At 30.8% G+C, this 17719-nt stretch overlaps 1 protein-coding gene across 1 annotated transcript; it reads right to left on the bottom strand.

The window, feature by feature from the left end:
• Positions 1–280: 280 nt before the first annotated feature.
• On the bottom strand, positions 281–17523 carry LOC126760560 (alanine--glyoxylate aminotransferase 2-like). Its single transcript, XM_050476271.1, has 4 exons — positions 17071–17523; positions 13753–13871; positions 1530–1764; positions 281–1462 (listed from the first exon to the last, which is right to left on the bottom strand). Exons 1-4 carry the CDS (start codon positions 17157–17159, stop codon positions 454–456), a joined length of 1452 nt encoding a protein of 483 aa, XP_050332228.1. The 5' UTR covers positions 17160–17523; the 3' UTR covers positions 281–453.
• Positions 17524–17719: the final 196 nt, after the last annotated feature.

Below are 17719 nucleotides of genomic sequence, written 5' to 3'. Positions count from 1 at the left end.
GAAATATTTAATTTTTAATATAGAAATATATATATTTTTTTGAATAAAAATCTTACATATTTTTGAATTTTCTCAACTCTTTAAATATATTTTTTTTTTTTTCACAAATACGCTTAACTAAATTGTTTTTTTAATATTTTACTTTAATTAAATAGTTAATACATGCTTAAAGACTATTATATTATATATAAGACAAGTAACATAACTTTTCTAAACTTTATCTTCTCTACAGATTATTATAGTATATATATAACCAATTATTACAGTTATATAACATAACTTTTTAAAAAATTTTGAATATTCATAAATCTACACTTAAACTATGGCACCAATATTGATCTGGCTAAATAACTATACTATTATATATAATAGAAGACAAACACACTCCACTCTACTAAAGCGCTTAACTGACTACCCCACTTCCCTTCACACGAAAAACCCACAAGCCAGACCTTATGACGACTTGATGAGCCGTTGACGATTCTCGAACATCGTGCTCGTATTCTGCTCGGCATCAGCGCCGACCATGAAGTGCGCATCGTTGCCCTCCTTCACGAGCATGGCCAAACATTCGCGGAAAGCTTGCAGGAATTGATCGGCATTTTCCTGATTGAAACACATGGGTGGCTTTAGTTTGATCACATTGTCATTGGGACCGTCGGAGGAGACGAGCACCTTGTGCAGCGACTTCATGCGATTGACAACCCAATGCGCCGACTTGGTATCCGGTTCGCGGGTCTCACGATTTTTCACCAATTCAATGCCCACAAAGAGACCCACACCGCGCACATCACCGATGATGTCGAATTCCTTGCTGAATTCAAGACATTTCTTCAGCAAATAATCACCAACACTGCGTGCATTCTCCTGCAGACCCTCCTCTTCGATGACGCGCATTACAGCATTAGCAATGGCACAGGAAACCGGGTTGCCGCCGTAGGTATTGAAGTAGGCCACACCGGTGGCGTAGAAGGCATGCGCTATCTCTGGTGTGGTGACCACAGCGCCAACTGGATGACCATTGCCCATAGGCTTGGCGACCGTTACAATATCGGGTACGACATCTTGCGTCTCGAAAGCCCAATAATGTGTGCCAACACGTCCGAAACCGACTTGCACCTCATCGGCGATGGTGAGACCGCCGGCGGCATGCACAGCATCGTAGACCGCGCGGAAGTAACCGGCTGGTGGTATGATTTGACCACCGCAGCTCTGTAAACTCTCGGCAATGAAGGCAGCTACACCTTTACCCTGCGCTTGCAATTTCTTGCATACCTCCACAATGGGCGCGCAATAGAGTTCAGCCATATCTTCGCCAGGATGCTCTTTGTCGACATATTTGCCGCGATAGATGTCGGGACAGGGCGCAACGTGCACATAGTCGGGTTTCGGTTCACCGCCAGGTTGGTTGAACTTGTACGGTGAGACCTCCATAACAGCAGTCAAGTGCCCATGGTAGGCGCTGGAGGGAAAAAGAGTAAAGAGTTAGTAAAATTATCACTTGCTTCGTTTAATTTTGGCAAACTTACTGATCGAGTGTGATCACATCGCGGCGCTTGGTGTAGTTACGGGCCAAACGCAGAGCCAAGTCGTTGGCTTCCGAACCGGAGTTGACAAAGAAGCAGACCGACAGATCGCCGGGCATTTTGCTGGTCAACGTTTTGGCGCATTGCACGAGCTCGTCGTGCAGAAAACGATTATTCGTCGAGATGGTGGCCATTTGTAGGCTGCCAGCGCGCACCACTTTCGGATGGCAATGACCGACTGGAATGAAAGGGAGTTGAAAAGAGAAGATTAAAAAATGTCTTTAAGTAATGTAACTGTGTTAAAAGTAAATTTTACTAATGTTATATAATTAGTGAGTTTGGATCCTATTATCTTGGTATATACACGAAAAGTTTAAAACAAAAACATTAGGCGTTGCCACCTGTTGCAAAAATTTAATTGAAATGTTATAAAATGATGTAATTATGACCTAAACGGTATAAAAACATTAAAAACGGTTTCAGTTGAAAAAATATTTTCTTGAATGTTGCCACCAGATTTAAATACTATCAATTTTTAAAAAAATTTGAAATAATATTAAAATAATAATAAAATTATCAAACTGAAGACGTTAAAAAAGCTTTTATTTAAAAATTTTTTTAAGGAGTGTTGCCACCTATTTAAATAAATTTTACTTAAAAAACGTATAAGCTTCAAATTTTTTTTTATAATATAAATTATATATTGAAAACAGCTTTTATTTAAAAATATTTTTGAGCAGTGTTGCCAGCTATTTAAAATTAATTAAAAAAATTATAGGATTACAATTTTTTTATAATATATGTATGTAGGTATCGAAGTAAGAAGAAAAAATCTTGAAAAAAATTACCAAAGTTGCCACTTGTTTCAAAATTTTAAACAATTAGTTATTAGAAACAAATTGTATGACAATTTATGTTCGATTAGGAATATCAACAACAATGTCAAAAATATTTTTATTACAATTTTCCATCAACCTATTGTGTAAGGTCCCTCCTTCAACTTTATCATTTTGTCTCTTATAACCATTACTAGTAACCTTCCATGTCAACTTCATATACTTTTTATATCATTACCCACTTCTGTTTGAAAAAAATAACAGCAATTAATTGCTTTAGTACCTCGACTCTAGTATTGAGGAACTTTGAACAGCCCCCAGAACGTGCTGGCGTAAGAAAAGCATGCGATCGCCATTATCAATTTGCTGCACACGATTTTCAAATATACATATATTTACGTCAAGTATTTTTCCAAGCGCACACAGTACAGTTCCCCTCCCTCCCGTCGATACCCCGTTGTGCTGATGATAACGACAACTTAATTAACTTAACAAATAAACAGCGCTAAATAACAACAAATAAATGCTCAGCAGCAGCACATGCCATGCGTACAGCCATGATCGCTTGGTCACTCAAATGCTCGGATCGCATGAAAGTAAACAAGAAAATTCTCCAAATCCGAAAAAGTGCTTCCTATTAACTATATGGTTTCTTTTTTTGAAATTTTATTTTTAGCAAAATATATTCTGCATCGACCGATCATAAGCGCTGCAATCAACGCGCAGGCCCCCTTTATCGCCTCACTTTTCTACTATTCTCCTTCTCAAATCACACACTCACTGCATACAAACGAAACTCACTTTCAATTACCCCGCCTGTTACTCTATGGATTCTCACAACTACTTACATATGTACATACATATATCAAAGCATAGCGTTCAGCGCCTCACGAGTCATGCCGAGTAGCGCGATCGTGTGCTTTTGTGATCGCTTGGACTCGCGTGCTTCGCGCGGCGTTAGTTGTGGACTTCAGAAAACATGTGAACATCTCGTGTGGAAATATTAAACGACTGATAAGCTTAAGGCAAATGTACACACATTCGTGTAAACAGTTGTACACATGTTTTCGTACTACTTAAAGTGGTAAATAATGCTGTGTTGTATTTATAGCTGTTTGTAGTAGACGATTTCTAGTTTGCACCATTGTGTGTGTATGCACTGTTGATAATTGTATGTTTACTTTTCAAACAGACTATTAATCTACTTTTATTATCAGCTGTTATTTAATGGAAAATTGTAAAGACTATTTCACGCCAAATGGATTTATTAAATAAGACCTGTTTCTCATTTCCATAACCAGAAGTGTGAGATCGCTTAAGTAGCGATAAATATTCCTCATAGGTAGAGTGGGAAGGAGGACTTGAAAGAAAATTTAGTTAGTTTCATGACTGTTGTGTTGAATCACTCTAGTGTTGGATTATGCTATTGAAACTAGAGTCTATGGGTTTTAAAATCTGTGTACACTCGGAAGCACCATTGAAATATACTCCTAGATCGATAGTACAGTCCCACACGATACCCTAAGTTAACTCTTTTATAGTATTTTAATAGACGTTCTAAGTGAGATCGCTGTTTAGATTGACTTCTTAACCTAGCCTAACTTATCCCTACTCTCTGCCCTGTGATCAATGTAAATTTTTACTCTCGTACCAACGACTCACTTAACCTAACATAATGTGAGTATAATTACATACATATGTGACCTGGTCTACGGAAAGTGGGCTTAGGTGTCAAAAAAAGGAGAACAATTAATAAGATAACGAGAAACTGACGATTATTTTTAACAGCTTTTCCCAGAAAACTAGTTTTCGCACGTTAGCTCCCTTTTCGTAGACCAGGTCAAATATGTGGATACATTTCGAAATCTAGTATTTGTATAGTATATTGGAGAAAGCACAGTATCCTGGTATAACAAGTAGTTGTGTGAAAACTTGGTCGAAGCAAGAGTTCTAAATTTTATCACTTCTAAAAGCTAGCTTCTCTAAGGAGAGAATTTCAAAGCTACGATGACCAATATTTTGGAGTAGCCTCTTAAAAATATTATTTTAATTTAAAAAATTAAAATATATTTTTTTGTGAAATTTTTTTTTTGTTTTTTGGAAAAAATGTATAACTCTAATATCTTTGTAATATTTTTATAAAATTTTAGCAGTTTTTAGATTTTTTTTTGGGAAAATTTTTTTGTATTGTTTTTTTTTTTGGAAAAAAACTTCTTTTTTTGTGAAAAATATTTTTTTTGGGAAAATCACGTTTTTTGGAAAAACATTTTTTTATTGGGAAAAAGATTTTTAATATGTTTGTCATATTTATTTAAAAATTACGCAAGTTTCGACTATATTTCTGTCTTGAAAAAAAATTATAAAAAAATCATCATTGCGAAGATGGTCAAAAATCTCTCGAAAAATTGTATTTTTAAAACTAAAAATATTTTTTTTTTATTTTTGTTCGGGAAAAAAAAAAATTTTTGGAAAGTAAAATAGATTTTGGAAAAAAAATTTCAATTTGTTAAAATTTGTTTTGAATTTGTTTGGATAAAAAGTATTTGCTATGAAAAAAATATTTTTGGTAAAAAAAGATTTTTGTTTCTGGATTGTTTTCTGGATTTTTTTTTTTTTAATTAGTCAAGTTTCAAGTATATTTCTGTTTTGAAAAAAAATTATAAAAATATCATGATTGCGAAGATAGTCAAAAATCACTAGTAAAAATATTATTTTATTAAAACTAGAAATATTTTTTTTAAGAAAATTTTTGTTTTGTTCGGCAAAAACGTTTTTTGAATTTTTTTTGGAAAGTAAAATAGATTTTGAAAAAAAAATTTAAATTTGTTAAAATTTTTTTTTGAATTTTTTTGGATAAAAAAGTATTTGCTATGAAAAAATTATTTTTGGTAAAAAAAAAGATTTTTGTTTCCTGAAATTTTTTTTAAATTTGTTGGATACAAATTGCTTTTAGGAACTTTTTTTCTTCGGGAAAAATATTTTTTGGAAAAATATATTTTTTTTTGTTAAAGTTTGTTTTGAGTTTTTTGGGATAAATTTTTTTTGGGAAAAATATTTAATGTTTTGGAAAAAGATTTTTGTTTTTTTTTTTGTAGAATCTAATTTAATATTTTTTAATTTCTAATTTTCTAATTTAATATTTTTAATAAAAAATTGGTAGGCTTAACTAAAAAAGTTTTTTTTTTACTATTTTAAGAGATAGGTTTAGAATTTTACAAATATCTTTATTTCCAAAAGTTCATTTATGATAGCTTTTCATACGGTTATTTTCGAATCATATTTAAGAAAAGTTCTACCTTCTCAAAGTATAATTAGCGTATACATATGGTATAAGCCATGCAAGCCAACTATCGGTTAAAGAACTGGTTAGTTACCCAAGAGCGCTACTTGAAACTTCTGTTAAAATTTCAATGAAGTAATTAATGGATAAATCGTTAAACACTTTCTTAAAAATGGTATGAATGGCACGTTGTGTATTGAAGTTTCAGTAGTCGTGACTTGCGTTCCAAAAGTTAATGAGCAGGAAGCGCCATGAGCCTACTTGCCTACGCTTGATTATCGCCTTTCAGCTTTCTTCGAAATAAGCATCTATTAAGTATTTCGTTTAAATTTTCAATTGATTTGAGTCTGAATTTTTATTTCGAAAACTTGTTTACAGTATGAAAGTAGGCAAGGCCTCCCTCCAACCATTTAACATGGCCTTCCTTTCACACACCCACTTTATATTATTATTCATAAGCATTGGCGATAAATGCGCTTTCGCAACAAATTTAATCAGCTGCTGAAGCAAAACGATCATAAATGGGTCATATTATTTATTAACCCTAACTAATTAGCCTAACAAATAATATACAAAGTACGGCGTGTATTGCATTGCGTAAGGTTTCACAAGCTGCCCCGACAGCTGCAATCTCGGCGAGCAATTACACTTGCAAATGCCGATTGGAGATATCACGCCAACACAAAGCGCCAAACGCCAAACGCCGGCAACGGCTGATAACCCAAATGCGAATTGAACGCTTGATCACGTGAAGAAATGCTGGCACAGTGCAAATATAAATATCTACAACTGTGTGGGTGTGTGTATCTTAAACTCATTGTGCTAGCGCGCCATTATCGCCTAATATACATACATACATACATGTACATATTGATAAATTCTAACATAAGTCTGTCAAGTGACAAAGCTCAAGCGATGTTGTTGTGCTTAATTTTAGCACTCAAGGCGTTCGGTGATCATATAAATTTGCTAACTGTAAATAAAAGTGAACACGAGCGCGCAATTAACTACAAATCTCATAAAAAGTTGGACATGTGCTGAAAATACACACAAGCTCACAACTGAGCGATGCGATCGTGCTAATAAACGACCTTCTACTCGCCGTAATCGTCTCTATCGCCACTGCTGGCCCACATTTCAACCGCTTCGGCGCTTACAACAAACAAGTTCCAGCGAAATACATGACATAAAAACATATGTAAGTATGTTTACAACACATGTCTGTTGGACGCACCCCTCTGTAAGAGCTTGCACGCCTGAGGGTCACTTCGACCGACAACAACGCGCTCTTCACGTGAACCGCACGCGATTACGAAGCGTGTAAGTGGCGCACATGCTTGCCTGGCATGTAATTAAAGCTACATACATATGTACATATGTATACACTATATGTATGTATGGCAGTACATGTAGAAGGTGTGTATTGCGACGATCAGTTAGGTAATTGAGTGTAGTGGCACTAATCTTTTATTTGAGACTGTCTGTCATAGCTCATAGTTGCCTGCTGATAAGGAAATATTTATGCCATATGTACTTAAGTGTATTTAAAGAACTCTCTTTAGAACGCAATTGCTTTATTGTTTTCACTCTGCTCGAACTAGTTATGTATGTGACCCTTGCGAACTGCGAAACGTGATTGCTTTGCACTTAAATTGATAATTCACACTTTTAATTGCGCTATTTTTAAATTGTCCATGAGTTTGCTTAAAAAAATATATTGTAGAAAAATATAAATAAATTGTTACGCCTTGAAGGCTCCATAACGGCATGTTCTGAAAAATTTTGACTTTGACTGCGTAGAATTCTGTAGTTTCACAGCGTGTCACTCAATTACTTTTATTGTCATTGACGTAAGTTTTCAGAGATATTATGTCGTGTGGGTAATTGAGTCAATTTGTAGCAGAAAGAGGCTTGTCACTGATGTAAGATCATTTATGGTATAAAAAATATTTTGTGTACGTACATACATACATACATATGTATTACCTATAACGCAAGTGTATATTCTTTAATTGAAAATATTAAATTATTTCCGTGAATATTTTTGCATGCGATTTTTTAAGCTTTCTACGATATTTTGAGGCATTATAAATTTTATTTGATAATTGATTCAAAGTTAAAAAAAAATATTAATATGCTATAAATGTATATTATTTTATTCGAAATAAAATTATAATTATGTAACCTTAAACTATTTATTGCCAAATATTTGAATATTTTAGTAATTGCATTAAATTTTAGCAAAACTAATTACATATATATTATTTTATATCATGTTCAGACGGTCAATTAGCTAAGGCGATTAAGGAGTTAATTTCCTCATCGTTTTTATCGTCCAATCATACCAAATTTAGTTTAAACAATTAATGATTTTGGTGTTTGTGAGCTACGTAAAAATGCTTTGACTTTGTGTGCTGAGTTGTTCGTCTCAATGAAATGTAGAACAACTCAATTTTGATTCAAAAGTTAGGTTATAACCAAACTATTGTATGCAGTTCTTTGCTTCTGACTTTTTATAGGAAATATATACATAGGTAATCAGCCTCAAACGCGCACTCCAAGAAATGGATAACCAATTACTCAAAGGTAAGGAGAGATTAGGTGTTGTGTCTTGCAGAATTTATACAAAATATTTTGATTTTCTGTTTTTGGTTTGAGAAAAACGGAATCTCAAGGAAAACACTTCACGGAAAGGCAAGAATACTTTTATAGCTACTAAATAATAATTAAGCAATTAGTTAAGCTAATTACATTAATTAGTGGCTAAATTCTCTTAATTGTGCAATTAGAAGCATTTGTATCTCGAACAGGGTATCTGAAATTGTGTATACGTACTTTTCTTCTGAAGATCTTCATTTGTCGGAACCGTTGTTAGCTGACAACTATAGCTGTCATACAAACGGAACTGTCGGAATAAAGTATTTAAGATTTTATTTCATTTGACGAGAAGCAGGTTTAGAATGAATAAATTTCATATATTATATCATATTTTTTACAAATTACTGAATCTTCTAACCTTGATTTATGCCACAGAGAGGACATCTAAGATTTTTTTTAATTACTAAATCTCTCAAACTTGATTTATTGCACAGAAAGGAAATCTAAGCGGTAATTGAGACTGCGTCTTATTTAGTCAATTACCAAATTGTATAGAAGAATTTAGTGCTATGTAAAATTTGAATTAACTTTAGAATTTTGAAGAGAATTCAATCAATTAAATATACAAAAAAATAACTGTCAGGTTATTTTTCAAAATATTAAATTTTTAGTTAATTTTATTTTCTAACAAATAACTTTTAAAATGGGAAATCCTTAGACTAGTGCAGCAGCCTTTGAAAATAATAAAAATGAAAGAAATTCAAAGTAGATGGAACTCATTAAACGATAAAATAACAAACATTAAGGGAAAAATGAGTTACGGACGATCCGTGGTCGGGTAAAGGAAGGGTAGGGGCTTGGTTTCATTTTTTAAGGAAAGAATGGTTTATCTCGTTTTCCGGCAGAACTACGAATCCCATAGAAAAAAGTTATAAAACAATGTTGAAGGTAATAAACAGGTCTATAACTTTTGTATATGAAAATTTTTCACATAACCTCAAAATTTATGTGAATAAAATGAAATAATCAAGCTTTTGCGTTTATAATTGAACGGAGGAGAATCAGCCGAGTGATTTTGGTCAATTGTGTATTAAGTATAATTAATATTTCTGTATTAAATTTCACTTTCACATTTTATGAGTTGAAAGTTTTGTAAAAGCTGTTGTAAGAAATTTACTAAAATACAAATAAAATTAATTTTTTTATGTGTTCATACAAATTTAGTGTAAATTTTTGTACTTGGCATCATCTAACGCAAAACTTCTGTTAAAATATGTAATTATTTTTATGTAAAATGCTTGTCGAAAAGGGCAAAAATAATTAAAAAGTAGTATATAAAATTGTTGATAAAAAATTAAAAATCAAAAGGTTATGAATTGTGTATAAATTAAGTATAAATTGGTTATAAATTAGGTATGAGTTGGTTATAAATTAGGTACAAATGGCTAGCTCTAAATATAAACATATTTCTTTTATTTATCCTCTAAAAAATCTTTAAAAAAAACTTCAATTTTCAAATATAACCAGCTCAAATATGCACAAAATAATATTTAATGCCATAAATTTGCTATATTTGCTGAAGTTGTTACATATTTACAAGGCAAAAATAATTAAAAATAGTATATAAAATTGTTGATAAAAAATTAAAAGTCCAAAGGTTATAAATTGGGTATAAATCAGGTATAAATTAGTTATTAATTAGGTATGAGTTGGTTATATGTTAGGTATAAATAACTAATTTTAAACTTAAAACATGTTTCTTTCATTTATCCTCTAAAAAAATTTAAAAAAAAATTTTTCAGTTTTCATAACTCAAAATTTCAAAAATCATCCCAAATATTCAATATTTAATGCCGTAAATTTGCTATATTTAGATAAAGTTCTTACATATTTACATGCTTTCCTTTTACATCAATATTTTTACAACACGTGCAACTAAATTTACATAAACACAAGCCACTCAATGAATCCGTGAAAACACGTGATCGCACGCCAGTCGTTTGTTGTGCGACCACTTCGCAGTGGAATTGTACCCGGCAGCAAACGAGCATGTCAATATAAACCGAAACAGTAAATATTTGTGCTGACGCTGCACAAATCCATATCAATTGATTATAAATTTTACAAAAGTATGTTTGTATGTATGTATATACAATACATATGCATATGACTGCAGTGATGTAAAAAGCGCAGCTGAAAAGTCATAACAATGGGACAACAACAAAAGTGAAGCATGAAGCTAAACAAATATTTATTAAAGGCCATTCACACCAGACATTTTCACGCTTTGTGTGTACACACATACACAAAAACAATTGTATGTTTGTTGCTTTGTGGTAATTTTTGTTTTTGGCAAATATTTGTGCAGTGGAAATTACCCATCTGCTGCAAGCCGAAAAAAAGTGATGCATCAATCTAGAAACAATAACAATTGTTAAGAAAAACTTACACATATGTATGTGTGTATGTATGAATGTTGTAAAATTTTTGGCGAAAAAAGTACAAAAACGTCACAAACAAAAGACATCTAGCCAACTCAGCGAGCGATCGCGTGAACGCGTGCAAAGAATTCGCGTTGCCAGCGTGTGTAGGCGTTGACAAAATTTGTTTGCGGATATTCCTTTTTACAGCACACAGATGTACATTTGTACATACATACTTATGTATGTGTGTTTGCCTCAGTCGAACTAAAAAGTAAAAGTTGCTGATCTAAAGAGGATCACTTACTGATTTACCTACTAACTTGCTGACGGACGGAAAATACCCAAAAGGTATTTCTGTAATTTCGGTGGATTTGCAAGCACGTGCTTTTATTGCATTTACATACACACATACATACATATATGATATATGTAAGTATAATAAGTACGTATGTATGTACATTAAGTAAGTGGTATGAAAACGTGCTGAATCGAACAATAGAGTGTCCGCCGTAGACGACAATACCCATATTATTGTCGAGTGGAAAAATATGGCAACTTGTTTTGAAATATTTTTGCATATTTTTTACTGATCTTTTCAATATTTTTTTATTTATTTTTTTTTTTAACAGAAACTTCTTCTTCTTTATTGACGTAGACACCGCTTACGCGATTACAGCCGAGTGTAATAATAAAGCGATCTAACATTATGTAAAACATTCACACACAGGTGTAGCGAGTTCAATTATCAGCCCTTGCATTGTTTTTGTTTGTATGTATGCAGTTAAATGCAATGCATGATCAGTAAACATCTATTCTGCGCTGTCATTTGTTTTTCAAATCTTATCAAAACAAAATAGCTCCCAAGCAGCGAAACGCGCAGTTTATTTGGTGCATTGCCAGGTGTCGAGCGACTAAGAGATATAAGGCACACACACACACACCCATGCATAATTAAATGTATAGATGTATAATATGGGCTCCTGTGCCACAAAGACCTTGAAGCAAAGTGACTTTGAGCAATGATATGCCACTGACGCGCCAAAACGTAACACCATTTATGCAAATTATTTAAGAAAGAACAGGGAAGAAGCTATAATTGTGTTCTATTTGTATGTTTGGTTGTTCATTGAATGCATTTTAAGCAAAAAAACGATCATTTTTGAGCTGAGATGATAATGATCAGGAGAAACAACGCAGTATGTATGAAAGGAGGTTAATTAGATGATCAAGTGCCTTGATCAAGAGGCTTGGACTATCACTTCTTCATATATATTATTTTTAGTATTATTTTATACAATTTTAGTAATATTTTCATAAAAGTTTTCTTATTTTTGTGTTATAAAAAATCATTATTTCGGATCTTCACGATCATTTTTATAGCGATTTTAGGTGATCTTGATTGATATTAATACATTTTCATTGCTAACTAAATTAGGAACTGGAAATAAATCGTTTGAAGTTAACTGATCTATGGAAGATCACTAATCATAAATTTTCTTGATCATTGGAATCACACTAGATATTATTTTAAGCGATTGCTTTACTACACTTCAGATCAAATAATGGAATAATGGATAAGCAGAGCATTTGTATGAAAACTTTGTTTCTCCAAAAGATTGTTTGGAGAGATCATCGTTAGTGATCATTCAATTTCGTTAGAAAAAGCTTAAAACACAAATTTTTTGAGAACTGCGCGATTATATTACTGCGATTTTAGGTGATCTTGATTGAAGTTGACTGATATTTTAAATACCACTACTGATGCATTTTCTTGATCATTTATAGTATCGCAAAAAAAGCGATATAGGTGATCATTCATTACAGTCTAGATTTTTAATTTATAAAAATAGCTAAAACTTTTGTTTCTTCAAAAGAAAATATAAAAGAATTTTTGGAGCGATCATCGTTAGTGATCGTACTAAATTTCAGTTTCATTAGAGAAAACAAAAAACATTATTTGAGACCTGCGCGATTATTATTATTGCGATTTTAGGTGATCTTGAATGATATTAATACATTTTCTATGCTAACTAAATTAGGAACTGAAAATAAATCTATTGAAATTGACTGAACTTTTGAAGATCACTAATGATACATTTTCTTAATCATTGATATCGCAAAAAAATCACATTTTAGGTGATAGTTTCATTGCGGTCTAGATTTTTAGTTTATAAAAACAGCAAAAAATTGTGTTTCTCCAAAAAAGAATATAAAAGATTTTTTTGGAGGATGCATCGTTAGTGATTGTGCTACCAATTTTACTATTCTTAGAGGAAACTTGAGTGAAAGTACATTGATTAAAAGTCAAAAATTGTATGGTCAATTAAAGATCTATTTAGAAAATATAAGCGGTTTTTTTAAAAATAGAAGAAAGCCAATCCAAAATAAAGTCTGAGACGTAATCAACCAAATTTTTAGGTTTTTTTGAAACAAAACAAAAATAGATTACTCACAATCAGAAAGCAGGCACTAATCTCTGCACTTGAAATAATCGTGTTATATTATTAATCGCAAAAAATTTAAAAATAGATCAATCAAAATTAACCTCAATAAAAATAATGAGTGATCACCTAGCGATAAAGGCCAAACTTAGGTAAATATTAATAGCAACTTAATTTTTATTTATTTTTTTATATATGCATTAATGTTATATTGCTTGATAAGCTTAACTAAAAAGCGTATCAGTCTTTGGGGCAATAATAAATGATTAGAAAGTTCAAAGACATTTTTAAAGTTTAAGATTATCAATTAATTGCGAGGTAATCCATGAAATGAATTGTTAAAAATGTTTTGAAATTTTTTACTTTTGCAATTTGTTTAACTTTTTGTTGAAAATAGTAAATATTTGCATAAAAGCGGGAAATAAAATTAATAAGCCTGGTATTTTTTGTTGTCTAACATTCGTATTACGCAAGGCTACTGGGTATAGTTGCCCGCATAATTGATTTTTTGAGCTCTAATTCAAATTTATTTAATATCTTTTCATTTTTATGTTTCTCTATTTTTTATTCTTTTTCTTATTTTCATGTTTCTCTCCTATAACTAACATTAAATGAGTAATTTTTACATATTTTTGTTAGAAAACTTACCGTGCGCCACATTATTGATGCAGTCCAAATAGCGAGTACCCATCTCATCGAACATATACTGACCCTGACCACGCACAATTTTCAATGGGTCAGAACGGTAGAACAGTTGGCAAGCTTGGCTGTTTTTTGAAACATAACATAGAAAAGCAAGAAAAAAAAAAAACATTATTTGTGATTGTTGCATTGTAAGAGAGAATTTAACAACTAATTTAGAATAATTTAGCTGATATAATATATAATGATATACTATGTAAGTATATATGCATTGTATAGTTAATAATACAAAATTTGTGTGACTAAAAAGAGAGTTGGTCAAGTGTTGCTTCACAGTACTTGAAATTCAGACGATACTAACAACAACAGCCTAAAGTCATCTGCTGGGGGGTAACCCTCTATATCTACGTTTATGTGACGCAAGCTTTGCACACAATACCGTTAATAGCGCATACAAATGATCGGACATAGCTGATAAGCCAAGCGTATGGTTTGTTAGCACTGTACCAAATTAGCTTGTTATTATCATTTAAAAAGCAACATTGAAAGCAAATAAATTTTTATGTGCTGGAACAAGATACGCTTATCAGCCGATTTATTATCTCTGAACATTGCAACAAAGATGGGTAATATTACAAGTCTAAAATTAGAAATTATTGAGTATGAAACTTTTTAATTTCTTTGTTAGGCAAATAGATTTTAAAATAAATATTTTTTTTTTTAATTTCTTGATTTAAAAAAAAAAATAATTTTTTTTGTTAAAAAATTTCTGAATTAAAAAACAATAATTTTTTTAGTTAAAAAATTTCTGAATTTAAACAATATTTTTTTGTAATAATAATAATTTTCTGAATTTCAAAATAATACTTTTTCTAAATAAAATTTTCTGAATTAAAAAAAAATTAATTAAAAAATTATTAAAGAAAAAATTAATTTAAAAAAAAATTATAGTAAAATTTTCTGAATTTGAAAATAATATTTTTTAATAACAAAGTTTTGTGAATTTTACAATAATATTTTTTTAATAATACAATTTTCTGAATTTAAAATAATTTGTTTTTTTTATTTAACAAATTTTGAATAATAAAATTTTAATAATTAAATTTTGCGAATTTCAAAATATTTTTTTTTGCTTTCTGAATTAAAAAACTTTTTTTTAGTAAAAAATTGCTGAACTAAAAAATTGTATTTTTTTAATTAAAGAATTTCTGAATTTAAAAAATGTTTCTGATAATAATAAAGTTGATTGAGTGAATTTTAATATAATATTTTTTTTATAATAAAATTTCCTGTAGTTTCATTAAATACCTGGAAATTAATATTAAAATAATTATTTTATTATTTTGTGCAGCTAAATTGAAGAGCTCCTGCCAAGAAGCACGCACACTGACAACATTAGGGTTCAAAAAAAATTCAAACAAGTGGGTAAATAAGGACCTACATATGTAGTTACATGCGTAGAAACCTATTATACATAAGCTCAGCGGCAAAGGATGCCGCCAAGAGCTTAGCTGAAAAATTGATTTCGCTTGTTTTCGTGCTTTCGACGAGGAGGCTGCTTGCCGCCAGGCTGTGAGTGTGCGTCCACTTGACGTATGCAGTACTTTTGGCGCCGCCGGTGACCTTGATAATGAAATTGCCAAGGCAACGACCTTGTGCCACGAATCAGCGTACGAAGTGAGTGTCATGCTTATGCACTTAAGCAGCACTTGCAAACATACATGTATACATATGTTTGTATGTATTTACTTTTGTGTTTGCTTTTGTCTGCATGAACTTTGGGGCTTTTAGTTCTTTGAATTCGCCATTAAAAAAGTTTTGCAGTTTAATGAAAGTGAGTGGATTAATAGAAGTAATTTAAATAAATAATAAACGAAGAAGGGAGAAATGAGGATACAATTTTTGAGAATTAAGTAAATAAGTAAAAAAATACATAAAAAATTAATTTTACCAAACTTATAAGAACAGCATTTGTCAAAAAAAAAGAAAGATTTTAAACATATTCGTAAAACATATAATAAATTATTTGAAAAAAATCGCACCACAAATTTATAAAAATTAAATAAAATACTAATTATCTGTAAATAATTTCTAATCTTTTTAACCATACTTTAATTAAAAAAATTTGTTACTCCAAAAATTGAAATAAATATAAAAATATTGTAATAAATGAAAAATTAATTTTTTCATTAAAAATCTTAAACTGATAAATTAATCCAATTTGTACTAGATTTTAACAAATTCGGTATTTTAATTACAAATTTCAAAACTTTTGAACAAAAATGATTTTAAGCACAGACCTTTGTTTTTGGCAGACTGAATTTAAAATTGTATTCAAAATTAAGTTAAAATATTTAAATTATTTTTCAAAAAATCGTTTTTTTGGAATTTTTTTTTAATTAAAATATATTGAATATGTCTTCAAGAATTTTAATTGTAGTGAAAAGTAAGGAAAAAATATTTAAATTATTTTTCTTAAAAAGATATAACATAAAATATTTCAAAAATTCATGAATTTTACTTAAAAAAATTGGTTTCCAAATATTTTATATTCAAAATATTTTTTCTTATTAAAAAATTCAAAATATTTAAAAAATTTCGTATTTTGTAATGAAAAAATTTCCACAATAAATCAAAATATTTTGAAATTTTACTTGGAATGAAAATTAAGTTAAAAATATTTCAATAATTTTTTAAAAATCGTCTTTGTATTTTCTAAAAAATTAAAATACATTAAATATGTCGTCATGAATTTTAATTGGAGTGAAAAGTAAGAAAAAAATTATTTCAAATATTTTTCATCAAAAGATATGTATTATACACAAAATTTTAAAAATTTCGTTTTTTGTAATTCATTTGAAAAAATGGTTTCTAATATTTAAATTTCAAAACAATTTTTCTTAATATAAACATCAAAATATTTCAAAAATTTCGTTTGTTTTTTTGGAATGAAAAATTTTTGGAAAAAAATTCAAAACACTTTGCATATGTTCTCATAAATTTTATTTGGAATGAAAAATAAATTAAAACTATTAAAAAAATTAATAATAACATATCGATAATTTCTTTAAAAAACCGAAATCTGTTTTCAATATTTTATTTTCCAAACACTTTTTCTTAAAAAAAAGTTTCAAAACATTGCTCAAGATATTTGAAAAATTGTTTAGCCACTTAATATTATTTAAGTCAAAACTGTATATTTTTTAATAAATATAAATTAACTACTAAATACATAATAAATCACTTAGACACTTATGTAGTTTATTCTTAAAAATTGAATGTTGAAATTAAAAAAATAATAATAAAAAATTTTTTCGTCCTTACCCAATATGTTTGTTCCGCAATTTGATGGTGTCCGATTTGGACAACTTCTCGCTCATCGCCGATTCCAGTTGTTCACGTGTGAAAGACATTTTTAAGGAACTTTTTACTTAATTCAAAACTTTTACTTAAAACACTTAATAAATTCAATACAAAACACTTTGGTTTTACTTCCAAACAAAATAAATTGCTGTTAACGCGTTCACAGCTTGTCAACAACTGATTTTACAAAATTGCCGTTGCACCGAAGTCGTCAAATGACTCGCGTGATTTTCACACACTGTTACCTTAACATATGTGTGTGTGTGTAGGTGTAGTAGATACGAGTGTATGTTTGCCGCTAAAATGCTCTTGTCTTGTTCTTCTTCCGTTAGTGGCACTTGTCCGCTGACGACGACACGCTCAGCTGCTTGGGTTTGCCTCTTGCCAGTGAATGACGAATGCGGTGCGGCTGGCCAGCGTTTTTATATGTGCCGCTGCCGTTAGCGCCAGATGGGCAGGCAGGCCCGGCTAGCCAGCCAGCGAGCGAGCGATAGGCGGCCAGCACTTAGCAAGTACACACAGGCAAGCGGGCGCGCAAACAAACCGACAGACAGGCCCGGTTAGCGCGCGCTTTATTGCCAGTAAGCGTTCTACATGACTTTCTACGTGT

Source organism: Bactrocera neohumeralis, chromosome 5, assembly GCF_024586455.1.
Source record: "Bactrocera neohumeralis isolate Rockhampton chromosome 5, APGP_CSIRO_Bneo_wtdbg2-racon-allhic-juicebox.fasta_v2, whole genome shotgun sequence".
Taxonomy (NCBI): domain Eukaryota; kingdom Metazoa; phylum Arthropoda; class Insecta; order Diptera; family Tephritidae; genus Bactrocera; species Bactrocera neohumeralis.
This window is presented reverse-complemented; position numbering and strand designations above follow the sequence as displayed.

Excerpts from the sequence above, each read along its gene's own strand:
- LOC126760560 (XM_050476271.1), bottom strand. The coding sequence starts at position 17,159 with ATGTCTTTCACACGTGAACAACTGGAATCGGCGATGAGCGAGAAGTTG. Across the intron at positions 13,872-17,070 it reads TTGCGGAACAAACATATTGG|CCAAGCTTGCCAACTGTTCT; the intron begins GTAAGGACGAAA and ends TTCAAAAAACAG. Across the intron at positions 1,463-1,529 it reads GATGTGATCACACTCGATCA|CGCCTACCATGGGCACTTGA; the intron begins GTAAGTTTGCCA and ends TTTTCCCTCCAG.